General features: G+C 45.5%; 1 protein-coding gene and 55 non-coding genes across 56 annotated transcripts in view; 1 reads left to right on the forward strand and 55 right to left on the reverse strand.

Moving 5' to 3' along the window:
* LOC124047659 (AF4/FMR2 family member 1-like) overlaps positions 1 to 1553 on the forward strand; it is a 71076-nt gene extending 69523 nt beyond the window's left edge. Inside the window, 1 exon segment of the mRNA XM_046367971.1 lies at positions 202 to 1553. Within this exon segment, the coding sequence (XP_046223927.1) occupies positions 202 to 326 (125 nt within the window). The 3' untranslated portion in view covers positions 327 to 1553.
* A 3902-nt stretch (positions 1554 to 5455) lies between these two features.
* trnad-guc lies at positions 5456 to 5527 on the reverse strand. The gene has a single exon. It is a non-coding gene; the product is annotated as a tRNA-Asp (tRNA).
* Positions 5528 to 5888: 361 nt separating this feature from the next.
* Positions 5889 to 5959, reverse strand: trnag-gcc. Its single transcript has one exon. It is a non-coding gene; the product is annotated as a tRNA-Gly (tRNA).
* Positions 5960 to 6080: 121 nt separating this feature from the next.
* trnad-guc lies at positions 6081 to 6152 on the reverse strand. The gene has a single exon. It is a non-coding gene; the product is annotated as a tRNA-Asp (tRNA).
* Positions 6153 to 6513: 361 nt separating this feature from the next.
* On the reverse strand, positions 6514 to 6584 carry trnag-gcc. Its single transcript has one exon. It is a non-coding gene; the product is annotated as a tRNA-Gly (tRNA).
* Positions 6585 to 6703: 119 nt separating this feature from the next.
* trnad-guc lies at positions 6704 to 6775 on the reverse strand. The gene has a single exon. It is a non-coding gene; the product is annotated as a tRNA-Asp (tRNA).
* Positions 6776 to 7136: 361 nt separating this feature from the next.
* On the reverse strand, positions 7137 to 7207 carry trnag-gcc. Its single transcript has one exon. It is a non-coding gene; the product is annotated as a tRNA-Gly (tRNA).
* A 119-nt stretch (positions 7208 to 7326) lies between these two features.
* Positions 7327 to 7398, reverse strand: trnad-guc. The gene has a single exon. It is a non-coding gene; the product is annotated as a tRNA-Asp (tRNA).
* A 361-nt stretch (positions 7399 to 7759) lies between these two features.
* On the reverse strand, positions 7760 to 7830 carry trnag-gcc. Its single transcript has one exon. It is a non-coding gene; the product is annotated as a tRNA-Gly (tRNA).
* A 119-nt stretch (positions 7831 to 7949) lies between these two features.
* trnad-guc lies at positions 7950 to 8021 on the reverse strand. The gene has a single exon. It is a non-coding gene; the product is annotated as a tRNA-Asp (tRNA).
* A 361-nt stretch (positions 8022 to 8382) lies between these two features.
* On the reverse strand, positions 8383 to 8453 carry trnag-gcc. Its single transcript has one exon. It is a non-coding gene; the product is annotated as a tRNA-Gly (tRNA).
* A 119-nt stretch (positions 8454 to 8572) lies between these two features.
* Positions 8573 to 8644, reverse strand: trnad-guc. Its single transcript has one exon. It is a non-coding gene; the product is annotated as a tRNA-Asp (tRNA).
* Positions 8645 to 9009: 365 nt separating this feature from the next.
* trnag-gcc lies at positions 9010 to 9080 on the reverse strand. The gene has a single exon. It is a non-coding gene; the product is annotated as a tRNA-Gly (tRNA).
* A 119-nt stretch (positions 9081 to 9199) lies between these two features.
* trnad-guc lies at positions 9200 to 9271 on the reverse strand. Its single transcript has one exon. It is a non-coding gene; the product is annotated as a tRNA-Asp (tRNA).
* A 361-nt stretch (positions 9272 to 9632) lies between these two features.
* On the reverse strand, positions 9633 to 9703 carry trnag-gcc. Its single transcript has one exon. It is a non-coding gene; the product is annotated as a tRNA-Gly (tRNA).
* Positions 9704 to 10254: 551 nt separating this feature from the next.
* Positions 10255 to 10325, reverse strand: trnag-gcc. Its single transcript has one exon. It is a non-coding gene; the product is annotated as a tRNA-Gly (tRNA).
* Positions 10326 to 10444: 119 nt separating this feature from the next.
* trnad-guc lies at positions 10445 to 10516 on the reverse strand. The gene has a single exon. It is a non-coding gene; the product is annotated as a tRNA-Asp (tRNA).
* Positions 10517 to 10877: 361 nt separating this feature from the next.
* On the reverse strand, positions 10878 to 10948 carry trnag-gcc. Its single transcript has one exon. It is a non-coding gene; the product is annotated as a tRNA-Gly (tRNA).
* A 119-nt stretch (positions 10949 to 11067) lies between these two features.
* Positions 11068 to 11139, reverse strand: trnad-guc. The gene has a single exon. It is a non-coding gene; the product is annotated as a tRNA-Asp (tRNA).
* Positions 11140 to 11500: 361 nt separating this feature from the next.
* Positions 11501 to 11571, reverse strand: trnag-gcc. The gene has a single exon. It is a non-coding gene; the product is annotated as a tRNA-Gly (tRNA).
* Positions 11572 to 11690: 119 nt separating this feature from the next.
* trnad-guc lies at positions 11691 to 11762 on the reverse strand. The gene has a single exon. It is a non-coding gene; the product is annotated as a tRNA-Asp (tRNA).
* A 361-nt stretch (positions 11763 to 12123) lies between these two features.
* On the reverse strand, positions 12124 to 12194 carry trnag-gcc. The gene has a single exon. It is a non-coding gene; the product is annotated as a tRNA-Gly (tRNA).
* Positions 12195 to 12313: 119 nt separating this feature from the next.
* trnad-guc lies at positions 12314 to 12385 on the reverse strand. Its single transcript has one exon. It is a non-coding gene; the product is annotated as a tRNA-Asp (tRNA).
* Positions 12386 to 12746: 361 nt separating this feature from the next.
* Positions 12747 to 12817, reverse strand: trnag-gcc. Its single transcript has one exon. It is a non-coding gene; the product is annotated as a tRNA-Gly (tRNA).
* Positions 12818 to 13365: 548 nt separating this feature from the next.
* Positions 13366 to 13436, reverse strand: trnag-gcc. The gene has a single exon. It is a non-coding gene; the product is annotated as a tRNA-Gly (tRNA).
* A 119-nt stretch (positions 13437 to 13555) lies between these two features.
* trnad-guc lies at positions 13556 to 13627 on the reverse strand. Its single transcript has one exon. It is a non-coding gene; the product is annotated as a tRNA-Asp (tRNA).
* A 361-nt stretch (positions 13628 to 13988) lies between these two features.
* Positions 13989 to 14059, reverse strand: trnag-gcc. The gene has a single exon. It is a non-coding gene; the product is annotated as a tRNA-Gly (tRNA).
* A 119-nt stretch (positions 14060 to 14178) lies between these two features.
* trnad-guc lies at positions 14179 to 14250 on the reverse strand. Its single transcript has one exon. It is a non-coding gene; the product is annotated as a tRNA-Asp (tRNA).
* A 361-nt stretch (positions 14251 to 14611) lies between these two features.
* On the reverse strand, positions 14612 to 14682 carry trnag-gcc. Its single transcript has one exon. It is a non-coding gene; the product is annotated as a tRNA-Gly (tRNA).
* Positions 14683 to 14801: 119 nt separating this feature from the next.
* Positions 14802 to 14873, reverse strand: trnad-guc. The gene has a single exon. It is a non-coding gene; the product is annotated as a tRNA-Asp (tRNA).
* A 361-nt stretch (positions 14874 to 15234) lies between these two features.
* Positions 15235 to 15305, reverse strand: trnag-gcc. Its single transcript has one exon. It is a non-coding gene; the product is annotated as a tRNA-Gly (tRNA).
* A 119-nt stretch (positions 15306 to 15424) lies between these two features.
* Positions 15425 to 15496, reverse strand: trnad-guc. Its single transcript has one exon. It is a non-coding gene; the product is annotated as a tRNA-Asp (tRNA).
* A 361-nt stretch (positions 15497 to 15857) lies between these two features.
* On the reverse strand, positions 15858 to 15928 carry trnag-gcc. Its single transcript has one exon. It is a non-coding gene; the product is annotated as a tRNA-Gly (tRNA).
* A 119-nt stretch (positions 15929 to 16047) lies between these two features.
* trnad-guc lies at positions 16048 to 16119 on the reverse strand. The gene has a single exon. It is a non-coding gene; the product is annotated as a tRNA-Asp (tRNA).
* A 361-nt stretch (positions 16120 to 16480) lies between these two features.
* On the reverse strand, positions 16481 to 16551 carry trnag-gcc. The gene has a single exon. It is a non-coding gene; the product is annotated as a tRNA-Gly (tRNA).
* A 550-nt stretch (positions 16552 to 17101) lies between these two features.
* On the reverse strand, positions 17102 to 17172 carry trnag-gcc. The gene has a single exon. It is a non-coding gene; the product is annotated as a tRNA-Gly (tRNA).
* Positions 17173 to 17723: 551 nt separating this feature from the next.
* trnag-gcc lies at positions 17724 to 17794 on the reverse strand. Its single transcript has one exon. It is a non-coding gene; the product is annotated as a tRNA-Gly (tRNA).
* A 119-nt stretch (positions 17795 to 17913) lies between these two features.
* trnad-guc lies at positions 17914 to 17988 on the reverse strand. Its single transcript has one exon. It is a non-coding gene; the product is annotated as a tRNA-Asp (tRNA).
* Positions 17989 to 18348: 360 nt separating this feature from the next.
* On the reverse strand, positions 18349 to 18419 carry trnag-gcc. Its single transcript has one exon. It is a non-coding gene; the product is annotated as a tRNA-Gly (tRNA).
* Positions 18420 to 18508: 89 nt separating this feature from the next.
* Positions 18509 to 18580, reverse strand: trnad-guc. The gene has a single exon. It is a non-coding gene; the product is annotated as a tRNA-Asp (tRNA).
* A 359-nt stretch (positions 18581 to 18939) lies between these two features.
* On the reverse strand, positions 18940 to 19010 carry trnag-gcc. Its single transcript has one exon. It is a non-coding gene; the product is annotated as a tRNA-Gly (tRNA).
* A 119-nt stretch (positions 19011 to 19129) lies between these two features.
* trnad-guc lies at positions 19130 to 19201 on the reverse strand. The gene has a single exon. It is a non-coding gene; the product is annotated as a tRNA-Asp (tRNA).
* Positions 19202 to 19562: 361 nt separating this feature from the next.
* trnag-gcc lies at positions 19563 to 19633 on the reverse strand. The gene has a single exon. It is a non-coding gene; the product is annotated as a tRNA-Gly (tRNA).
* A 119-nt stretch (positions 19634 to 19752) lies between these two features.
* trnad-guc lies at positions 19753 to 19824 on the reverse strand. Its single transcript has one exon. It is a non-coding gene; the product is annotated as a tRNA-Asp (tRNA).
* Positions 19825 to 20185: 361 nt separating this feature from the next.
* Positions 20186 to 20256, reverse strand: trnag-gcc. The gene has a single exon. It is a non-coding gene; the product is annotated as a tRNA-Gly (tRNA).
* A 119-nt stretch (positions 20257 to 20375) lies between these two features.
* trnad-guc lies at positions 20376 to 20447 on the reverse strand. Its single transcript has one exon. It is a non-coding gene; the product is annotated as a tRNA-Asp (tRNA).
* Positions 20448 to 20808: 361 nt separating this feature from the next.
* trnag-gcc lies at positions 20809 to 20879 on the reverse strand. Its single transcript has one exon. It is a non-coding gene; the product is annotated as a tRNA-Gly (tRNA).
* A 119-nt stretch (positions 20880 to 20998) lies between these two features.
* Positions 20999 to 21070, reverse strand: trnad-guc. The gene has a single exon. It is a non-coding gene; the product is annotated as a tRNA-Asp (tRNA).
* Positions 21071 to 21431: 361 nt separating this feature from the next.
* Positions 21432 to 21502, reverse strand: trnag-gcc. Its single transcript has one exon. It is a non-coding gene; the product is annotated as a tRNA-Gly (tRNA).
* A 119-nt stretch (positions 21503 to 21621) lies between these two features.
* trnad-guc lies at positions 21622 to 21693 on the reverse strand. Its single transcript has one exon. It is a non-coding gene; the product is annotated as a tRNA-Asp (tRNA).
* Positions 21694 to 22054: 361 nt separating this feature from the next.
* trnag-gcc lies at positions 22055 to 22125 on the reverse strand. Its single transcript has one exon. It is a non-coding gene; the product is annotated as a tRNA-Gly (tRNA).
* Positions 22126 to 22244: 119 nt separating this feature from the next.
* Positions 22245 to 22316, reverse strand: trnad-guc. The gene has a single exon. It is a non-coding gene; the product is annotated as a tRNA-Asp (tRNA).
* Positions 22317 to 22677: 361 nt separating this feature from the next.
* Positions 22678 to 22748, reverse strand: trnag-gcc. Its single transcript has one exon. It is a non-coding gene; the product is annotated as a tRNA-Gly (tRNA).
* Positions 22749 to 22867: 119 nt separating this feature from the next.
* trnad-guc lies at positions 22868 to 22939 on the reverse strand. The gene has a single exon. It is a non-coding gene; the product is annotated as a tRNA-Asp (tRNA).
* Positions 22940 to 23300: 361 nt separating this feature from the next.
* Positions 23301 to 23371, reverse strand: trnag-gcc. The gene has a single exon. It is a non-coding gene; the product is annotated as a tRNA-Gly (tRNA).
* A 119-nt stretch (positions 23372 to 23490) lies between these two features.
* trnad-guc lies at positions 23491 to 23562 on the reverse strand. Its single transcript has one exon. It is a non-coding gene; the product is annotated as a tRNA-Asp (tRNA).
* Positions 23563 to 23590: the final 28 nt, after the last annotated feature.

Genomic DNA, 23590 nt, shown 5'->3' on the forward strand with positions numbered 1-23590 from the left:
TACACAAGGATATTATTACACCTGAACAGATTCTTTATAAGCTGTAGTTCTATATATCATTACTTGAGGTCATGATGACTGGGAAAAAATACTGGTGATGGGTTTAGTAATATTCATGTGAGCATTTCTTTCCTGCTACTCCATCTAATGTTGGTATTAACTTATCCAGGCTCTTTTCTTCTCTTTTTTTTGTGTCTCTAGGTTTGTTGTCTGAGCTGGACTCAGCTCTGGGCCAGTTGAGCCTGACCTCCACCATGAGCTCTCTGGTGCGTCACACACGGCAGGGACTGCAGTGGCTCCGACTGGACACCTGTGAGACACAGTGACTGTCTCTCAACCCCACCCAGCACTACATAGCCCTGCTTACTCCTGCCGTACTCCTACAGTACCCAGCCCTGGATAACCCTGTCCGGGACATCCTATTTGGCTTTATTTATTGACAGGCCATCAGGCGAAAGCAGGATCCCAAGTCCCTCCTCTACAAGTTGTTCATATAGATACAAAGTCAACTTTTATTAAATTCTTCCCAACTACCTATGAAACTGATGTTCAGAGACCCTGTGTCCCACACACTTCCGGGGCCTCGTCCTCTGTTGGTCATATGGGTGGGTCCATTAACAAAACAACTATCACATCCACCTCTGGATCTCTGGAGGCAGCAGGGCCTGCTAGACCTGTAGTGAGCTGAATGAGACTCTCCCTTTCTGAATAATTTATCACAGAGCCAACTGACTGTGGCCTGGCCACCCCTCTGGGCCCTGTATCCCCTGGGGGTTAGACCATGGGAAGTTTGGCTGAAGAACTGACTTTTGGGAGGGGTCAAAGAGTCCTCCCACCCTTCTCCTGTGGTAATGCAAAGCAGTGATGATAAAAAGCTTATTTATTAGCCTTATTATATTATCACTATTTTTATATTGTTTCAGTAAAATTTAGTTTGATCAAAAGTGGTGTCATGGCCAATATTTACTTCACCCAGCTGAAAAGGCCTATAGAACTACAGGTATCCATCCATCCCAGACCCATCCTATAATAATAGTAATAATAATATTGGTCAACTCCTGCAGAATATAACCAGTATCTCTGTGCTCCATAAACTATTTCTAAATTGGTTTTGCCCTGAAAAATTGACATGTCACAAGATGGCCCTGGTCACTTTCTGTGAATATGTTTGTTTATTATTATTCTTCTCTTTTCTCTTCAAAGGAGATTGAATCTACCTGCCAGGACGGGTCCACTATGTTAATTCAGTCATAACAGAAATATAGTGCATTCGGAAATTATTGAGACCCCTTGAGTTTTTCCACATTTTGTGACATTAAAGCCTTATTCTAAAATGGATTATATTGTTTGTTGCCCTTCATCAAACTACACACAATACCCCATAAGGGCAAAGCAAAAACAAGTTTATATCAATGTTTTCAAATTAATATAAAAAAAATGAAATCACATTTACATAAGTATGCACACCCTTTTTCAGTACTTTGTTGAAGCACCTTTGGCAGTGATTACAGCCTCGAGTCTTGGGTACATTTACATTACATTTAAGTCATTTAGGATGCTACAAGCTTGGCACACCTGTATTTGGGGAGTTTCTCCCATTCTTCTCTGCAGATCCTCTCAAGCTCTGTCAGGTTGGATGGGGAGTGTCGCTGCACAGCTATTTTCAGGTCTCTCCAGATATATTTGATTGGGTTCAAGAATCAGCTGGGCCACTCAAGGACATTCAGAGACTTGTCCCAAAGCCACTCCTGCATTGTCTTGGCTGTTTGCTTAGGGTCGTTGTCCTGTTGGAAGGTGAACCTTCACCCCAGTCTGAAGTCCCTGAGTGCTCTGGAGCAGGTTTCCCTCAAGGATCTCTCTATACATCTTTCCCTCAATCCTGACTAGTGTCCCAGTCCCTTGTCACTGAAAAACATCCCCACAGCATGATGCTGCTGCTGCCACCATGCTTCACTGGTGCCAGGTTTCCTCCAGATGTGATGCTTGGCATTCAGGCCAAAGAATTCAATCTTGGTTTCATCAGACCAGAGAATCTTGTTTCTCATTGTCTGAGAGTCTTTAATAGCCTTTTGGCAAACTGCAAGTGGGCCTTCATGTGCCTTTTTACTGAGGAGTGGACTCTGTCTGGCCACTCTACCATAAAGGCCTGATTTGGTAGAGTGCTACAGAGATGGTTGTCCTTCTGGAAGGTTTTTCCATCTCCGCAAGAGGATCTCTGAAGCACTGTCAGAGTGGCCATCGGGTTCTTGGTCACCTCCCTGACCAAGTCCCTTCTCCCTCGATTGCTCAGTTTGGCTGAGCGGCCAGCTCTAGGAAGAATCTTGGCAATTCCAAACTTTTTCCATTTAAGAATGATGGAGGCCACTGTGTTCTTGGGAACCTTCAATATTGCAGACATTTTCTGGCACCCTTCCCCAGACCTGTACCTCTACACAATCCTGTCTCGGAGCTCTACAGTCAATTCCTTCAACCTCATGGCCAGGTTTTTGAATTGACATGCACGTTCAACTGTGGGACCTTATATAGACAGGTGTGTTCCTTTTCTAAATCCAAGTTGTAGAAACATCAAGGATGATCAATGAAAACAGGATGCACCGGAGCTCAATTTGAGTCTCATAGCAAAGGGTCTGAATACTTATGTAAATAAGGTATCTTTTTTATTTGTAATACATTTGCAAAAATGTTGACCTGTGTTCGCTTTGTCATTATGGGTTAGTGTGTAGATTGATGAGGAACATTTTTTTATTTAATCAATTTTAAAATAAGGCTGTGACCTAACAAAATGTGGAAAAAGTTAAGGGGTCTAAATACTTTCCGCATGCACTGTATGCTTTGATTTGAGTTGGATAAAAAGTGTGCCTTAGATGTTTAAAGGAGACTTAAGTCTGTCTTCCCAAATTGAATTCTTTTTGAAAGTAGCATCATGGATAATTAACACAGCGAATCCCAAAAACAGAAGTCAATTGACTATGTATGTGGGAGGAGTTGAGAGCACGATAGTCTGAAAGTCAAGTCCTACTCTTCCCTTTACTATACTAACAGTCATGACCGTTGGAACGGATGCATTGTTTGACTGGCAGCCTGAGAAAGCACTGACAGGTGGTTCTGTTTACATCATTTGCATAGCTCTGATGTACATACGGTATACATTGACAAGTTTTGTTTTCAAAATCATCTAAATTATTGCTGCTTTTTAGTGCAGTTCTTGAAACTACTACTGACCTTTGACTCTATTGCCCATTATCTCTAGATAACAATGTGTCCCAAATTGCAGCCTATTCTCTATTTTTGACCAAGTAGTGCACAATATAGGGAATATGGTCCCATTTGGGGCACAGTCAATGTCTAGATGAGTATCGTATGTTTAGGCCTATTCATGGAGTTTAAAGACTGAGATGTAGACCCTGTCTTGCTGTAGAATAAATGACAGCATTTCCCTTTTAAAGCTCTGTGTTTAATTTGGACCCTATATGTTATTCTGATTTCAATCAGGTGGGGTTTGATGGTATTACAATTACAAACTTGCATTTGATTAAATCAGTGGTTATCTATTGTTTAACAGATGTTATCAAAGCAAAATACCAATGTTCCTTGTTTTTGCATCAATCATCAATATTCTGTTATTGTCTTCCCATCCTGCCCTCTCATTAACACTTCAATGCTTACAGCAAGATAAATGGCCAACATGCATATCATTTGCATGTATTTTCTTTGTATTTTCGGGTTTTCTTTAGTGTTCTATGGGTTGGTCTAAAAACACCACTTTGAGTTCTTAAGAATGAATGACCTGTCAGTCTTTCCTCTTGCTTGTTGTAAAGGTTTTGGTTATGCTATAAAACTGAGCGTTATACGAAACAATATACTTATAACATTAAAGAAAGCACTAATGAAACACTGTTTTTGATGAAATATTAGTGGTTTGGGCCACCATGCTTTTACCTATAATTTACTCAATCTGGGCCATTTAGTTATTGTTTTGAAATGTTGTGTTACTATACTGTAAAATAAATACATTGGGGCTCACTGGAAAACAAAATGTCTATTGGAGTGCAAATATAGAAGGGCTGCACATGGAACCACAAAAGAACAATGTGTTATGTTTATTTGATCAAAAATATGAAAACTACGAATAGAGTACACTCTGGTACCATGGCTTTTAGTTTATTTTTGTTCCTCTAAGTAGGCTGCTTTGTAAGTAATACTATTTTGAGTTTCCCAACTTGGATGTCAGCACTCTGCACATGAAATGTTGTCCTGTTTGAGATTACATTCGACATTGTACTTACTACTTAAAACACATTTCTCTGGTTTCTATATCATGTTACATGTCCTTTCATAGTTTTTAGGCCTTGTCATGCTTCATTTAAACCTTTTATTCTTTGTGCTTAATTTGTAGGTATTCTGTTAGTTAGAAAAATCAGAATTATTGTCAATATGTGATATCACACTAAAAGGACCATCATCGCCTTGGTCTTTTACTGGGAAATTGTGCAGAAATGTTTTGTAATTCAACTTTTTTGCCTTGTGAAAATATGTAAATAGTTTGAGATGCAATGTACAGAGGCATATAAAGACTGATTGGCAATTAATTGAGGTTATTTTCTTCTAAGTTACTTTTTTTCCAAAGAGGCTGTTTTGTAGCTTGGCCACTGTAGATGAAGATGAATTGTTAAAAATGTTGGACCAGTTTAACGGTACATTTCTGCCATCTCGACCAGAGCTCTGCAGTGTAAAATGTTTGATGCAATAAACTTTGGGAAAAATGTGCTGGCTGTGTGAATTATTCTTCTTAACCAGGACTGCCAATCCTCCTCCTGGAGGTCTACAGTCCTGAGTGTTCTCAGTCCAACCCTAATTTAACACAGCTGATTCTACTAAGTAGCTGCTGAATCAGATATGCTAAAGTATGGTTGGACTGAACCTGCAGGACAGTAGATCTCCAGGAGAGGGTTGCACAGCCCTGTTATAAACTATGGCATTCTGATTTGCCTAATGAGGGCATTGATAACTGCTATAAAACATTGTCGTTCAAGGGAGTTGGGTACTTTAAACAGGGAATTTGTATGTGGGACACATTTTGAGATGGTCCCTTGCAGGTCAGCTGAGGAGGAAAAGAAACTGCGAACTTCGAGGCCTAGCAACTTTTGCAAATGTGCTTCTGAGTCTAAGTTTGGAGTGTTGGGCTTCAACCCTTCAAACACAAATATCGGTAGAGACTGAATGGTTGGAGCTAGGAACTACTATGAACCCTCTATGGAAAGCTGAGACTCTCACAAACACGTACATGTAGTCGATTCTGCCCTACACCGAGAATTCTACCACTGAACAACCAATGCTTTGGAAACCTGAGTTAACCCCAAAGGCTGGCAATCGTATCATAAAGCTTTTTTCCAAAGAATATTTTCCACTTTGTGGGCTCAGCAACATTGTTCACCCTAAAAAAAAGCAGTCCTTTCTCCCCGTCGGGGAATTGAACCCCGGTCTCCCGCGTGACAGGCGGGGATACTCACCACTATACTAACGAGGAGCAGGTGTGTTGGACCTTTGAAAAAACGTGGAGCATTGGTACTAACCCTAAGTTTGGAGTGTCGGGCTTAAACCCTTCTAACAAAAATATCTGTAGAGACTGAATGGTTGGAGCTAGGAACTTCTATGACCCCTCTATGGAAAGCTGAGACTCTCACGAACACGTACGTGTAGTCGATTCTGCCCTATACCGCTCACAAGCCACACAATACTAGTTAGAAGGTGAGGCGTTTGTGGGAAATCCCAGGACATTGTCACAAATGCCAAACTCAAGACAGTTGTCGCTGACAAGTTGGTTACTCTTTCCCATTTAACAACTAAAGCCTTGCACAAAGTGTCGAAATGACATGTTCAAAACTTCTTGCATTGGCCGGGAATCGAACCCGGGCCTCCCGCGTGGCAGGCGAGAATTCTACCACTGAACAACCAATGCCTTGGAAACCTGAGTTAACCCCAAAGGCTGGCAATCGTATCATAAAGCTTTTTTCCAAAGAATATTTTCCACTTTGTGGGCTCAGCAACATTGTTCACCCTAAAAAAAAAAGCAGTCCTTTCTCCCCGTCGGGGAATTGAACCCCGGTCTCCCGCGTGACAGGCGGGGATACTCACCACTATACTAACGAGGAGCAGGTGTGTTGGACCTTTGAAAAAACGTGGAGCATTGGTACTAACCCTAAGTTTGGAGTGTCGGGCTTAAACCCTTCTAACAAAAATATCTGTAGAGACTGAATGGTTGGAGCTAGGAACTTCTATGACCCCTCTATGGAAAGCTGAGACTCTCACGAACACGTACGTGTAGTCGATTCTGCCCTATACCGCTCACAAGCCACACAATACTAGTTAGAAGGTGAGGCGTTTGTGGGAAATCCCAGGACATTGTCACAAATGCCAAACTCAAGACAGTTGTCGCTGACAAGTTGGTTACTCTTTCCCATTTAACAACTAAAGCCTTGCACAAAGTGTCGAAATGACATGTTCAAAACTTCTTGCATTGGCCGGGAATCGAACCCGGGCCTCCCGCGTGGCAGGCGAGAATTCTACCACTGAACAACCAATGCCTTGGAAACCTGAGTTAACCCCAAAGGCTGGCAATCGTATCATAAAGCTTTTTTCCAAAGAATATTTTCCACTTTGTGGGCTCAGCAACATTGTTCACCCTAAAAAAAAGCAGTCCTTTCTCCCCGTCGGGGAATTGAACCCCGGTCTCCCGCGTGACAGGCGGGGATACTCACCACTATACTAACGAGGAGCAGGTGTGTTGGACCTTTGAAAAAACGTGGAGCATTGGTACTAACCCTAAGTTTGGAGTGTCGGGCTTAAACCCTTCTAACAAAAATATCTGTAGAGACTGAATGGTTGGAGCTAGGAACTTCTATGACCCCTCTATGGAAAGCTGAGACTCTCACGAACACGTACGTGTAGTCGATTCTGCCCTATACCGCTCACAAGCCACACAATACTAGTTAGAAGGTGAGGCGTTTGTGGGAAATCCCAGGACATTGTCACAAATGCCAAACTCAAGACAGTTGTCGCTGACAAGTTGGTTACTCTTTCCCATTTAACAACTAAAGCCTTGCACAAAGTGTCGAAATGACATGTTCAAAACTTCTTGCATTGGCCGGGAATCGAACCCGGGCCTCCCGCGTGGCAGGCGAGAATTCTACCACTGAACAACCAATGCCTTGGAAACCTGAGTTAACCCCAAAGGCTGGCAATCGTATCATAAAGCTTTTTTCCAAAGAATATTTTCCACTTTGTGGGCTCAGCAACATTGTTCACCCTAAAAAAAAGCAGTCCTTTCTCCCCGTCGGGGAATTGAACCCCGGTCTCCCGCGTGACAGGCGGGGATACTCACCACTATACTAACGAGGAGCAGGTGTGTTGGACCTTTGAAAAAACGTGGAGCATTGGTACTAACCCTAAGTTTGGAGTGTCGGGCTTAAACCCTTCTAACAAAAATATCTGTAGAGACTGAATGGTTGGAGCTAGGAACTTCTATGACCCCTCTATGGAAAGCTGAGACTCTCACGAACACGTACGTGTAGTCGATTCTGCCCTATACCGCTCACAAGCCACACAATACTAGTTAGAAGGTGAGGCGTTTGTGGGAAATCCCAGGACATTGTCACAAATGCCAAACTCAAGACAGTTGTCGCTGACAAGTTGGTTACTCTTTCCCATTTAACAACTAAAGCCTTGCACAAAGTGTCGAAATGACATGTTCAAAACTTCTTGCATTGGCCGGGAATCGAACCCGGGCCTCCCGCGTGGCAGGCGAGAATTCTACCACTGAACAACCAATGCCTTGGAAACCTGAGTTAACCCCAAAGGCTGGCAATCGTATCATAAAGCTTTTTTCCAAAGAATATTTTCCACTTTGTGGGCTCAGCAACATTGTTCACCCTAAAAAAAAGCAGTCCTTTCTCCCCGTCGGGGAATTGAACCCCGGTCTCCCGCGTGACAGGCGGGGATACTCACCACTATACTAACGAGGAGCAGGTGTGTTGGACCTTTGAAAAAACGTGGAGCATTGGTACTAACCCTAAGTTTGGAGTGTCGGGCTTAAACCCTTCTAACAAAAATATCTGTAGAGACTGAATGGTTGGAGCTAGGAACTTCTATGACCCCTCTATGGAAAGCTGAGACTCTCACGAACACGTACGTGTAGTCGATTCTGCCCTATACCGCTCACAAGCCACACAATACTAGTTAGAAGGTGAGGCGTTTGTGGGAAATCCCAGGACATTGTCACAAATGCCAAACTCAAGACAGTTGTCGCTGACAAGTTGGTTACTCTTTCCCATTTAACAACTAAAGCCTTGCACAAAGTGTCGAAATGACATGTTCAAAACTTCTTGCATTGGCCGGGAATCGAACCCGGGCCTCCCGCGTGGCAGGCGAGAATTCTACCACTGAACAACCAATGCCTTGGAAACCTGAGTTAACCCCAAAGGCTGGCAATCGTATCATAAAGCTTTTTTCCAAAGAATATTTTCCACTTTGTGGGCTCAGCAACATTGTTCACCCTAAAAAAAAGCAGTCCTTTCTCCCCGTCGGGGAATTGAACCCCGGTCTCCCGCGTGACAGGCGGGGATACTCACCACTATACTAACGAGGAGCAGGTGTGTTGGACCTTTGAAAAAACGTGGAGCATTGGTACTAACCCTAAGTTTGGAGTGTCGGGCTTAAACCCTTCTAACAAAAATATCTGTAGAGACTGAATGGTTGGAGCTAGGAACTTCTATGACCCCTCTATGGAAAGCTGAGACTCTCACGAACACGTACGTGTAGTCGATTCTGCCCTATACCGCTCACAAGCCACACAATACTAGTTAGAAGGTGAGGCGTTTGTGGGAAATCCCAGGACATTGTCACAAATGCCAAACTCAAGACAGTTGTCGCTGACAAGTTGGTTACTCTTTCCCATTTACAACTAAACTAAAGCCTTGCACAAAGTGTCGAAATGACATGTTCAAAACTTCTTGCATTGGCCGGGAATCGAACCCGGGCCTCCCGCGTGGCAGGCGAGAATTCTACCACTGAACAACCAATGCCTTGGAAACCTGAGTTAACCCCAAAGGCTGGCAATCGTATCATAAAGCTTTTTTCCAAAGAATATTTTCCACTTTGTGGGCTCAGCAACATTGTTCACCCTAAAAAAAAGCAGTCCTTTCTCCCCGTCGGGGAATTGAACCCCGGTCTCCCGCGTGACAGGCGGGGATACTCACCACTATACTAACGAGGAGCAGGTGTGTTGGACCTTTGAAAAAACGTGGAGCATTGGTACTAACCCTAAGTTTGGAGTGTCGGGCTTAAACCCTTCTAACAAAAATATCTGTAGAGACTGAATGGTTGGAGCTAGGAACTTCTATGACCCCTCTATGGAAAGCTGAGACTCTCACGAACACGTACGTGTAGTCGATTCTGCCCTATACCGCTCACAAGCCACACAATACTAGTTAGAAGGTGAGGCGTTTGTGGGAAATCCCAGGACATTGTCACAAATGCCAAACTCAAGACAGTTGTCGCTGACAAGTTGGTTACTCTTTCCCATTTAACAACTAAAGCCTTGCACAAAGTGTCGAAATGACATGTTCAAAACTTCTTGCATTGGCCGGGAATCGAACCCGGGCCTCCCGCGTGGCAGGCGAGAATTCTACCACTGAACAACCAATGCCTTGGAAACCTGAGTTAACCCCAAAGGCTGGCAATCGTATCATAAAGCTTTTTTCCAAAGAATATTTTCCACTTTGTGGGCTCAGCAACATTGTTCACCCTAAAAAAAAGCAGTCCTTTCTCCCCGTCGGGGAATTGAACCCGGTCTCCCGCGTGACAGGCGGGGATACTCACCACTATACTAACGAGGAGCAGGTGTGTTGGACCTTTGAAAAAACGTGGAGCATTGGTACTAACCCTAAGTTTGGAGTGTCGGGCTTAAACCCTTCTAACAAAAATATCTGTAGAGACTGAATGGTTGGAGCTAGGAACTTCTATGACCCCTCTATGGAAAGCTGAGACTCTCACGAACACGTACGTGTAGTCGATTCTGCCCTATACCGCTCACAAGCCACACAATACTAGTTAGAAGGTGAGGCGTTTGTGGGAAATCCCAGGACATTGTCACAAATGCCAAACTCAAGACAGTTGTCGCTGACAAGTTGGTTACTCTTTCCCATTTAACAACTAAAGCCTTGCACAAAGTGTCGAAATGACATGTTCAAAACTTCTTGCATTGGCCGGGAATCGAACCCGGGCCTCCCGCGTGGCAGGCGAGAATTCTACCACTGAACAACCAATGCCTTGGAAACCTGAGTTAACCCCAAAGGCTGGCAATCGTATCATAAAGCTTTTTTCCAAAGAATATTTTCCACTTTGTGGGCTCAGCAACATTGTTCACCCTAAAAAAAAGCAGTCCTTTCTCCCCGTCGGGGAATTGAACCCCGGTCTCCCGCGTGACAGGCGGGGATACTCACCACTATACTAACGAGGAGCAGGTGTGTTGGACCTTTGAAAAAACGTGGAGCATTGGTACTAACCCTAAGTTTGGAGTGTCGGGCTTAAACCCTTCTAACAAAAATATCTGTAGAGACTGAATGGTTGGAGCTAGGAACTTCTATGACCCCTCTATGGAAAGCTGAGACTCTCACGAACACGTACGTGTAGTCGATTCTGCCCTATACCGCTCACAAGCCACACAATACTAGTTAGAAGGTGAGGCGTTTGTGGGAAATCCCAGGACATTGTCACAAATGCCAAACTCAAGACAGTTGTCGCTGACAAGTTGGTTACTCTTTCCCATTTAACAACTAAAGCCTTGCACAAAGTGTCGAAATGACATGTTCAAAACTTCTTGCATTGGCCGGGAATCGAACCCGGGCCTCCCGCGTGGCAGGCGAGAATTCTACCACTGAACAACCAATGCCTTGGAAACCTGAGTTAACCCCAAAGGCTGGCAATCGTATCATAAAGCTTTTTTCCAAAGAATATTTTCCACTTTGTGGGCTCAGCAACATTGTTCACCCTAAAAAAAAGCAGTCCTTTCTCCCCGTCGGGGAATTGAACCCCGGTCTCCCGCGTGACAGGCGGGGATACTCACCACTATACTAACGAGGAGCAGGTGTGTTGGACCTTTGAAAAAACGTGGAGCATTGGTACTAACCCTAAGTTTGGAGTGTCGGGCTTAAACCCTTCTAACAAAAATATCTGTAGAGACTGAATGGTTGGAGCTAGGAACTTCTATGACCCCTCTATGGAAAGCTGAGACTCTCACGAACACGTACGTGTAGTCGATTCTGCCCTATACCGCTCACAAGCCACACAATACTAGTTAGAAGGTGAGGCGTTTGTGGGAAATCCCAGGACATTGTCACAAATGCCAAACTCAAGACAGTTGTCGCTGACAAGTTGGTTACTCTTTCCCATTTAACAACTAAAGCCTTGCACAAAGTGTCGAAATGACATGTTCAAAACTTCTTGCATTGGCCGGGAATCGAACCCGGGCCTCCCGCGTGGCAGGCGAGAATTCTACCACTGAACAACCAATGCCTTGGAAACCTGAGTTAACCCCAAAGGCTGGCAATCGTATCATAAAGCTTTTTTCCAAAGAATATTTTCCACTTTGTGGGCTCAGCAACATTGTTCACCCTAAAAAAAAGCAGTCCTTTCTCCCCGTCGGGGAATTGAACCCCGGTCTCCCGCGTGACAGGCGGGGATACTCACCACTATACTAACGAGGAGCAGGTGTGTTGGACCTTTGAAAAAACGTGGAGCATTGGTACTAACCCTAAGTTTGGAGTGTCGGGCTTAAACCCTTCTAACAAAAATATCTGTAGAGACTGAATGGTTGGAGCTAGGAACTTCTATGACCCCTCTATGGAAAGCTGAGACTCTCACGAACACGTACGTGTAGTCGATTCTGCCCTATACCGCTCACAAGCCACACAATACTAGTTAGAAGGTGAGGCGTTTGTGGGAAATCCCAGGACATTGTCACAAATGCCAAACTCAAGACAGTTGTCGCTGACAAGTTGGTTACTCTTTCCCATTTAACAACTAAAGCCTTGCACAAAGTGTCGAAATGACATGTTCAAAACTTCTTGCATTGGCCGGGAATCGAACCCGGGCCTCCCGCGTGGCAGGCGAGAATTCTACCACTGAACAACCAATGCCTTGGAAACCTGAGTTAACCCCAAAGGCTGGCAATCGTATCATAAAGCTTTTTTCCAAAGAATATTTTCCACTTTGTGGGCTCAGCAACATTGTTCACCCTAAAAAAAAGCAGTCCTTTCTCCCCGTCGGGGAATTGAACCCCGGTCTCCCGCGTGACAGGCGGGGATACTCACCACTATACTAACGAGGAGCAGGTGTGTTGGACCTTTGAAAAAACGTGGAGCATTGGTACTAACCCTAAGTTTGGAGTGTCGGGCTTAAACCCTTCTAACAAAAATATCTGTAGAGACTGAATGGTTGGAGCTAGGAACTTCTATGACCCCTCTATGGAAAGCTGAGACTCTCACGAACACGTACGTGTAGTCGATTCTGCCCTATACCGCTCACAAGCCACACAATACTAGTTAGAAGGTGAGGCGTTTGTGGGAAATCCCAGGACATTGTCACAAATGCCAAACTCAAGACAGTTGTCGCTGACAAGTTGGTTACTCTTTCCCATTTAACAACTAAAGCCTTGCACAAAGTGTCGAAATGACATGTTCAAAACTTCTTGCATTGGCCGGGAATCGAACCCGGGCCTCCCGCGTGGCAGGCGAGAATTCTACCACTGAACAACCAATGCCTTGGAAACCTGAGTTAACCCCAAAGGCTGGCAATCGTATCATAAAGCTTTTTTCCAAAGAATATTTTCCACTTTGTGGGCTCAGCAACATTGTTCACCCTAAAAAAAAGCAGTCCTTTCTCCCCGTCGGGGAATTGAACCCCGGTCTCCCGTGACAGGGGGATACTCACCACTATACTAACGAGGAGCAGGTGTGTTGGACCTTTGAAAAAACGTGGAGCATTGGTACTAACCCTAAGTTTGGAGTGTCGGGCTTAAACCCTTCTAACAAAAATATCTGTAGAGACTGAATGGTTGGAGCTAGGAACTTCTATGACCCCTCTATGGAAAGCTGAGACTCTCACGAACACGTACGTGTAGTCGATTCTGCCCTATACCGCTCACAAGCCACACAATACTAGTTAGAAGGTGAGGCGTTTGTGGGAAATCCCAGGACATTGTCACAAATGCCAAACTCAAGACAGTTGTCGCTGACAAGTTGGTTACTCTTTCCCATTTAACAACTAAAGCCTTGCACAAAGTGTCGAAATGACATGTTCAAAACTTCTTGCATTGGCCGGGAATCGAACCCGGGCCTCCCGCGTGGCAGGCGAGAATTCTACCACTGAACAACCAATGCCTTGGAAACCTGAGTTAACCCCAAAGGCTGGCAATCGTATCATAAAGCTTTTTTCCAAAGAATATTTTCCACTTTGTGGGCTCAGCAACATTGTTCACCCTAAAAAAAAGCAGTCCTTTCTCCCCGTCGGGGAATTGAACCCCGGTCTCCCGCGTGACAGGCGGGGATACTCACCACTATACTAACGAGGAGCAGGTGTGTTGGACCTTTGAAAAAACGTGGAGCATTGGTACTAACCCTAAGTTTGGAGTGTCGGGCTTAAACCCTTCTAACAAAAATATCTGTAGAGACTGAATGGTTGGAGCTAGGAACTTCTATGACCCCTCTATGGAAAGCTGAGACTCTCACGAACACGTACGTGTAGTCGATTCTGCCCTATACCGCTCACAAGCCACACAATACTAGTTAGAAGGTGAGGCGTTTGTGGGAAATCCCAGGACATTGTCACAAATGCCAAACTCAAGACAGTTGTCGCTGACAAGTTGGTTACTCTTTCCCATTTAACAACTAAAGCCTTGCACAAAGTGTCGAAATGACATGTTCAAAACTTCTTGCATTGGCCGGGAATCGAACCCGGGCCTCCCGCGTGGCAGGCGAGAATTCTACCACTGAACAACCAATGCCTTGGAAACCTGAGTTAACCCCAAAGGCTGGCAATCGTATCATAAAGCTTTTTTCCAAAGAATATTTTCCACTTTGTGGGCTCAGCAACATTGTTCACCCTAAAAAAAAGCAGTCCTTTCTCCCCGTCGGGGAATTGAACCCCGGTCTCCCGCGTGACAGGCGGGGATACTCACCACTATACTAACGAGGAGCAGGTGTGTTGGACCTTTGAAAAAACGTGGAGCATTGGTACTAACCCTAAGTTTGGAGTGTCGGGCTTAAACCCTTCTAACAAAAATATCTGTAGAGACTGAATGGTTGGAGCTAGGAACTTCTATGACCCCTCTATGGAAAGCTGAGACTCTCACGAACACGTACGTGTAGTCGATTCTGCCCTATACCGCTCACAAGCCACACAATACTAGTTAGAAGGTGAGGCGTTTGTGGGAAATCCCAGGACATTGTCACAAATGCCAAACTCAAGACAGTTGTCGCTGACAAGTTGGTTACTCTTTCCCATTTAACAACTAAAGCCTTGCACAAAGTGTCGAAATGACATGTTCAAAACTTCTTGCATTGGCCGGGAATCGAACCCGGGCCTCCCGCGTGGCAGGCGAGAATTCTACCACTGAACAACCAATGCCTTGGAAACCTGAGTTAACCCCAAAGGCTGGCAATCGTATCATAAAGCTTTTTTCCAAAGAATATTTTCCACTTTGTGGGCTCAGCAACATTGTTCACCCTAAAAAAAAGCAGTCCTTTCTCCCCGTCGGGGAATTGAACCCCGGTCTCCCGCGTGACAGGCGGGGATACTCACCACTATACTAACGAGGAGCAGGTGTGTTGGACCTTTGAAAAAACGTGGAGCATTGGTACTAACCCTAAGTTTGGAGTGTCGGGCTTAAACCCTTCTAACAAAAATATCTGTAGAGACTGAATGGTTGGAGCTAGGAACTTCTATGACCCCTCTATGGAAAGCTGAGACTCTCACGAACACGTACGTGTAGTCGATTCTGCCCTATACCGCTCACAAGCCACACAATACTAGTTAGAAGGTGAGGCGTTTGTGGGAAATCCCAGGACATTGTCACAAATGCCAAACTCAAGACAGTTGTCGCTGACAAGTTGGTTACTCTTTCCCATTTAACAACTAAAGCCTTGCACAAAGTGTCGAAATGACATGTTCAAAACTTCTTGCATTGGCCGGGAATCGAACCCGGGCCTCCCGCGTGGCAGGCGAGAATTCTACCACTGAACAACCAATGCCTTGGAAACCTGAGTTAACCCCAAAGGCTGGCAATCGTATCATAAAGCTTTTTTCCAAAGAATATTTTCCACTTTGTGGGCTCAGCAACATTGTTCACCCTAAAAAAAAGCAGTCCTTTCTCCCCGTCGGGGAATTGAACCCCGGTCTCCCGCGTGACAGGCGGGGATACTCACCACTATACTAACGAGGAGCAGGTGTGTTGGACCTTTGAAAAAACGTGGAGCATTGGTACTAACCCTAAGTTTGGAGTGTCGGGCTTAAACCCTTCTAACAAAAATATCTGTAGAGACTGAATGGTTGGAGCTAGGAACTTCTATGACCCCTCTATGGAAAGCTGAGACTCTCACGAACACGTACGTGTAGTCGATTCTGCCCTATACCGCTCACAAGCCACACAATACTAGTTAGAAGGTGAGGCGTTTGTGGGAAATCCCAGGACATTGTCACAAATGCCAAACTCAAGACAGTTGTCGCTGACAAGTTGGTTACTCTTTCCCATTTAACAACTAAAGCCTTGCACAAAGTGTCGAAATGACATGTTCAAAACTTCTTGCATTGGCCGGGAATCGAACCCGGGCCTCCCGCGTGGCAGGCGAGAATTCTACCACTGAACAACCAATGCCTTGGAAACCTGAGTTAACCCCAAAGGCTGGCAATCGTATCATAAAGCTTTTTTCCAAAGAATATTTTCCACTTTGTGGGCTCAGCAACATTGTTCACCCTAAAAAAAAGCAGTCCTTTCTCCCCGTCGGGGAATTGAACCCCGGTCTCCCGCGTGACAGGCGGGGATACTCACCACTATACTAACGAGGAGCAGGTGTGTTGGACCTTTGAAAAAACGTGGAGCATTGGTACTAACCCTAAGTTTGGAGTGTCGGGCTTAAACCCTTCTAACAAAAATATCTGTAGAGACTGAATGGTTGGAGCTAGGAACTTCTATGACCCCTCTATGGAAAGCTGAGACTCTCACGAACACGTACGTGTAGTCGATTCTGCCCTATACCGCTCACAAGCCACACAATACTAGTTAGAAGGTGAGGCGTTTGTGGGAAATCCCAGGACATTGTCACAAATGCCAAACTCAAGACAGTTGTCGCTGACAAGTTGGTTACTCTTTCCCATTTAACAACTAAAGCCTTGCACAAAGTGTCGAAATGACATGTTCAAAACTTCTTGCATTGGCCGGGAATCGAACCCGGGCCTCCCGCGTGGCAGGCGAGAATTCTACCACTGAACAACCAATGCCTTGGAAACCTGAGTTAACCCCAAAGGCTGGCAATCGTATCATAAAGCTTTTTTCCAAAGAATATTTTCCACTTTGTGGGCTCAGCAACATTGTTCACCCTAAAAAAAAGCAGTCCTTTCTCCCCGTCGGGGAATTGAACCCGGTCTCCCGCGTGACAGGCGGGGATACTCACCACTATACTAACGAGGAGCAGGTGTGTTGGACCTTTGAAAAAACGTGGAGCATTGGTACTAACCCTAAGTTTGGAGTGTCGGGCTTAAACCCTTCTAACAAAAATATCTGTAGAGACTGAATGGTTGGAGCTAGGAACTTCTATGACCCCTCTATGGAAAGCTGAGACTCTCACGAACACGTACGTGTAGTCGATTCTGCCCTATACCGCTCACAAGCCACACAATACTAGTTAGAAGGTGAGGGTTTGTGGGAAATCCCAGGACATTGTCACAAATGCCAAACTCAAGACAGTTGTCGCTGACAAGTTGGTTACTCTTTCCCATTTAACAACTAAAGCCTTGCACAAAGTGTCGAAATGACATGTTCAAAACTTCTTGCATTGGCCGGGAATCGAACCCGGGCCTCCCGCGTGGCAGGCGAGAATTCTACCACTGAACAACCAATGCCTTGGAAACCTGAGTTAACCCCAAAGGCTGGCAATCGTATCATAAAGCTTTTTTCCAAAGAATATTTTCCACTTTGTGGGCTCAGCAACATTGTTCACCCTAAAAAAAAGCAGTCCTTTCTCCCCGTCGGGGAATTGAACCCGGTCTCCCGCGTGACAGGCGGGGATACTCACCACTATACTAACGAGGAGCAGGTGTGTTGGACCTTTGAAAAAACGTGGAGCATTGGTACTAACCCTAAGTTTGGAGTGTCGGGCTTAAACCCTTCTAACAAAAATATCTGTAGAGACTGAATGGTTGGAGCTAGGAACTTCTATGACCCCTCTATGGAAAGCTGAGACTCTCACGAACACGTACGTGTAGTCGATTCTGCCCTATACCGCTCACAAGCCACACAATACTAGTTAGAAGGTGAGGCGTTTGTGGGAAATCCCAGGACATTGTCACAAATGCCAAACTCAAGACAGTTGTCGCTGACAAGTTGGTTACTCTTTCCCATTTAACAACTAAAGCCTTGCACAAAGTGTCGAAATGACATGTTCAAAACTTCTTGCATTGGCCGGGAATCGAACCCGGGCCTCCCGCGTGGCAGGCGAGAATTCTACCACTGAACAACCAATGCCTTGGAAACCTGAGTTAACCCCAAAGGCTGGCAATCGTATCATAAAGCTTTTTTCCAAAGAATATTTTCCACTTTGTGGGCTCAGCAACATTGTTCACCCTAAAAAAAAGCAGTCCTTTCTCCCCGTCGGGGAATTGAACCCCGGTCTCCCGCGTGACAGGCGGGGATACTCACCACTACTATACTAACGAGGAGCAGGTGTGTTGGACCTTTGAAAAACGTGGAGCATTGGTACTAACCCTAAGTTTGGAGTGTCGGGCTTAAACCCTTCTAACAAAAATATCTGTAGAGACTGAATGGTTGGAGCTAGGAACTTCTATGACCCCTCTATGGAAAGCTGAGACTCTCACGAACACGTACGTGTAGTCGATTCTGCCCTATACCGCTCACAAGCCACACAATACTAGTTAGAAGGTGAGGCGTTTGTGGGAAATCCCAGGACATTGTCACAAATGCCAAACTCAAGACAGTTGTCGCTGACAAGTTGGTTACTCTTTCCCATTTAACAACTAAAGCCTTGCACAAAGTGTCGAAATGACATGTTCAAAACTTCTTGCATTGGCCGGGAATCGAACCCGGGCCTCCCGCGTGGCAGGCGAGAATTCTACCACTGAACAACCAATGCCTTGGAAACCTGAGTTAACCCCAAAGGCTGGCAATCGTATCATAACATTGTTCAGCAACATTGTTCACCCTAAAAAAAAGCAGTCCTTTCTCCCCGTCGGGGAATTGAACCCCGGTCTCCCGCGTGACAGGCGGGGATACTCACCACTATACTAACGAGGAGCAGGTGTGTTGGACCTTTGAAAAACGTGGAGCATTGGTACTAACCCTAAGTTTGGAGTGTCGGGCTTAAACCCTTCTAACAAAAATATCTGTAGAGACTGAATGGTTGGAGCTAGGAACTTCTATGACCCCTCTATGGAAAGCTGAGACTCTCACGAACACGTACGTGTAGTCGATTCTGCCCTATACCGCTCACAAGCCACACAATACTAGTTAGAAGGTGAGGCGTTTGTGGGAAATCCCAGGACATTGTCACAAATGCCAAACTCAAGACAGTTGTCGCTGACAAGTTGGTTACTCTTTCCCATTTAACAACTAAAGCCTTGCACAAAGTGTCGAAATGACATGTTCAAAACTTCTGCATTGGCCGGGAATCGAACCCGGGCCTCCCGCGTGGCAGGCGAGAATTCTACCACTGAACAACCAATGCCTTGGAAACCTGAGTTAACCCCAAAGGCTGGCAATCGTATCATAAAGCTTTTTTCCAAAGAATATTTTCCACTTTGTGGGCTCAGCAACATTGTTCACCCTAAAAAAAAGCAGTCCTTTCTCCCCGTCGGGGAATTGAACCCCGGTCTCCCGCGTGACAGGCGGGGATACTCACCACTATACTAACGAGGAGCAGGTGTGTTGGACCTTTGAAAAAACGTGGAGCATTGGTACTAACCCTAAGTTTGGAGTGTCGGGCTTAAACCCTTCTAACAAAAATATCTGTAGAGACTGAATGGTTGGAGCTAGGAACTTCTATGACCCCTCTATGGAAAGCTGAGACTCTCACGAACACGTACGTGTAGTCGATTCTGCCCTATACCGCTCACAAGCCACACAATACTAGTTAGAAGGTGAGGCGTTTGTGGGAAATCCCAGGACATTGTCACAAATGCCAAACTCAAGACAGTTGTCGCTGACAAGTTGGTTACTCTTTCCCATTTAACAACTAAAGCCTTGCACAAAGTGTCGAAATGACATGTTCAAAACTTCTTGCATTGGCCGGGAATCGAACCCGGGCCTCCCGCGTGGCAGGCGAGAATTCTACCACTGAACAACCAATGCCTTGGAAACCTGAGTTAACCCCAAAGGCTGGCAATCGTATCATAAAGCTTTTTTCCAAAGAATATTTTCCACTTTGTGGGCTCAGCAACATTGTTCACCCTAAAAAAAAGCAGTCCTTTCTCCCCGTCGGGGAATTGAACCCCGGTCTCCCGCGTGACAGGCGGGGATACTCACCACTATACTAACGAGGAGCAGGTGTGTTGGACCTTTGAAAAAACGTGGAGCATTGGTACTAACCCTAAGTTTGGAGTGTCGGGCTTAAACCCTTCTAACAAAAATATCTGTAGAGACTGAATGGTTGGAGCTAGGAACTTCTATGACCCCTCTATGGAAAGCTGAGACTCTCACGAACACGTACGTGTAGTCGATTCTGCCCTATACCGCTCACAAGCCACACAATACTAGTTAGAAGGTGAGGCGTTTGTGGGAAATCCCAGGACATTGTCACAAATGCCAAACTCAAGACAGTTGTCGCTGACAAGTTGGTTACTCTTTCCCATTTAACAACTAAAGCCTTGCACAAAGTGTCGAAATGACATGTTCAAAACTTCTTGCATTGGCCGGGAATCGAACCCGGGCCTCCCGCGTGGCAGGCGAGAATTCTACCACTGAACAACCAATGCCTTGGAAACCTGAGTTAACCCCAAAGGCTGGCAATCGTATCATAAAGCTTTTTTCCAAAGAATATTTTCCACTTTGTGGGCTCAGCAACATTGTTCACCCTAAAAAAAAGCAGTCCTTTCTCCCCGTCGGGGAATTGAACCCCGGTCTCCCGCGTGACAGGCGGGGATACTCACCACTATACTAACGAGGAGCAGGTGTGTTGGACCTTTGAAAAAACGTGGAGCATTGGTACTAACCCTAAGTTTGGAGTGTCGGGCTTAAACCCTTCTAACAAAAATATCTGTAGAGACTGAATGGTTGGAGCTAGGAACTTCTATGACCCCTCTATGGAAAGCTGAGACTCTCACGAACACGTACGTGTAGTCGATTCTGCCCTATACCGCTCACAAGCCACACAATACTAGTTAGAAGGTGAGGCGTTTGTGGGAAATCCCAGGACATTGTCACAAATGCCAAACTCAAGACAGTTGTCGCTGACAAGTTGGTTACTCTTTCCCATTTAACAACTAAAGCCTTGCACAAAGTGTCGAAATGACATGTTCAAAACTTCTTGCATTGGCCGGGAATCGAACCCGGGCCTCCCGCGTGGCAGGCGAGAATTCTACCACTGAACAACCAATGCCTTGGAAACCTGAGTTAACCCCAAAGGCTGGCAATCGTATCATAAAGCTTTTTTCCAAAGAATATTTTCCACTTTGTGGGCTCAGCAACATTGTTCACCCTAAAAAAAAGCAGTCCTTTCTCCCCGTCGGGGAATTGAACCCCGGTCTCCCGCGTGACAGGCGGGGATACTCACCACTATACTAACGAGGAGCAGGTGTGTTGGACCTTTGAAAAAACGTGGAGCATTGGTACTAACCCTAAGTTTGGAGTGTCGGGCTTAAACCCTTCTAACAAAAATATCTGTAGAGACTGAATGGTTGGAGCTAGGAACTTCTATGACCCCTCTATGGAAAGCTGAGACTCTCACGAACACGTACGTGTAGTCGATTCTGCCCTATACCGCTCACAAGCCACACAATACTAGTTAGAAGGTGAGGCGTTTGTGGGAAATCCCAGGACATTGTCACAAATGCCAAACTCAAGACAGTTGTCGCTGACAAGTTGGTTACTCTTTCCCATTTAACAACTAAAGCCTTGCACAAAGTGTCGAAATGACATGTTCAAAACTTCTTGCATTGGCCGGGAATCGAACCCGGGCCTCCCGCGTGGCAGGCGAGAATTCTACCACTGAACAACCAATGCCTTGGAAACCTGAGTTAACCCCAAAGGCTGGCAATCGTATCATAAAGCTTTTTTCCAAAGAATATTTTCCACTTTGTGGGCTCAGCAACATTGTTCACCCTAAAAAAAAGCAGTCCTTTCTCCCCGTCGGGGAATTGAACCCCGGTCTCCCGCGTGACAGGCGGGGATACTCACCACTATACTAACGAGGAGCAGGTGTGTTGGACCTTTGAAAAAACGTGGAGCATTGGTACTAACCCTAAGTTTGGAGTGTCGGGCTTAAACCCTTCTAACAAAAATATCTGTAGAGACTGAATGGTTGGAGCTAGGAACTTCTATGACCCCTCTATGGAAAGCTGAGACTCTCACGAACACGTACGTGTAGTCGATTCTGCCCTATACCGCTCACAAGCCACACAATACTAGTTAGAAGGTGAGGCGTTTGTGGGAAATCCCAGGACATTGTCACAAATGCCAAACTCAAGACAGTTGTCGCTGACAAGTTGGTTACTCTTTCCCATTTAACAACTAAAGCCTTGCACAAAGTGTCGAAATGACATGTTCAAAACTTCTTGCATTGGCCGGGAATCGAACCCGGGCCTCCCGCGTGGCAGGCGAGAATTCTACCACTGAACAACCAATGCCTTGGAAACCTGAGTTAACCCCAAAGGCTGGCAATCGTATCATAAAGCTTTTTTCCAAAGAATATTTTCCACTTTGTGGGCTCAGCAACATTGTTCACCCTAAAAAAAAGCAGTCCTTTCTCCCCGTCGGGGAATTGAACCCCGGTCTCCCGCGTGACAGGCGGGGATACTCACCACTATACTAACGAGGAGCAGGTGTGTTGGACCTTTGAAAAAACGTGGAGCATTGGTACTAACCCTAAGTTTGGAGTGTCGGGCTTAAACCCTTCTAACAAAAATATCTGTAGAGACTGAATGGTTGGAGCTAGGAACTTCTATGACCCCTCTATGGAAAGCTGAGACTCTCACGAACACGTACGTGTAGTCGATTCTGCCCTATACCGCTCACAAGCCACACAATACTAGTTAGAAGGTGAGGCGTTTGTGGGAAATCCCAGGACATTGTCACAAATGCCAAACTCAAGACAGTTGTCGCTGACAAGTTGGTTACTCTTTCCCATTTAACAACTAAAGCCTTGCACAAAGTGTCGAAATGACATGTTCAAAACTTCTTGCATTGGCCGGGAATCGAACCCGGGCCTCCCGCGTGGCAGGCGAGAATTCTACCACTGAACAACCAATGCCTTGGAAACCTGAGTTAACCCCAAAGGCTGGCAATCGTATCATAAAGCTTTTTTCCAAAGAATATTTTCCACTTTGTGGGCTCAGCAACATTGTTCACCCTAAAAAAAAGCAGTCCTTTCTCCCCGTCGGGGAATTGAACCCCGGTCTCCCGCGTGACAGGCGGGGATACTCACCACTATACTAACGAGGAGCAGGTGTGTTGGACCTTTGAAAAAACGTGGAGCATTGGTACTAACCCTAAGTTTGGAGTGTCGGGCTTAAACCCTTCTAACAAAAATATCTGTAGAGACTGAATGGTTGGAGCTAGGAACTTCTATGACCCCTCTATGGAAAGCTGAGACTCTCACGAACACGTACGTGTAGTCGATTCTGCCCTATACCGCTCACAAGCCACACAATACTAGTTAGAAGGTGAGGCGTTTGTGGGAAATCCCAGGACATTGTCACAAATGCCAAACTCAAGACAGTTGTCGCTGACAAGTTGGTTACTCTTTCCCATTTAACAACTAAAGCCTTGCACAAAGTGTCGAAATGACATGTTCAAAACTTCTTGCATTGGCCGGGAATCGAACCCGGGCCTCCCGCGTGGCAGGCGAGAATTCTACCACTGAACAACCAATGCCTTGGAAACCTGAGTTAACCCCAAAGGCTGGCAATCGTATCATAAAGCTTTTTTCCAAAGAATATTTTCCACTTTGTGGGCTCAGCAACATTGTTCACCCTAAAAAAAAGCAGTCCTTTCTCCCCGTCGGGGAATTGAACCCCGGTCTCCCGCGTGACAGGCGGGGATACTCACCACTATACTAACGAGGAGCAGGTGTGTTGGACCTTTGAAAAAACG

The sequence above is a fragment of the Oncorhynchus gorbuscha genome, linkage group LG11, assembly GCF_021184085.1.
Source record: "Oncorhynchus gorbuscha isolate QuinsamMale2020 ecotype Even-year linkage group LG11, OgorEven_v1.0, whole genome shotgun sequence".
NCBI classification, from domain to species: Eukaryota; Metazoa; Chordata; class Actinopteri; order Salmoniformes; family Salmonidae; genus Oncorhynchus; species Oncorhynchus gorbuscha.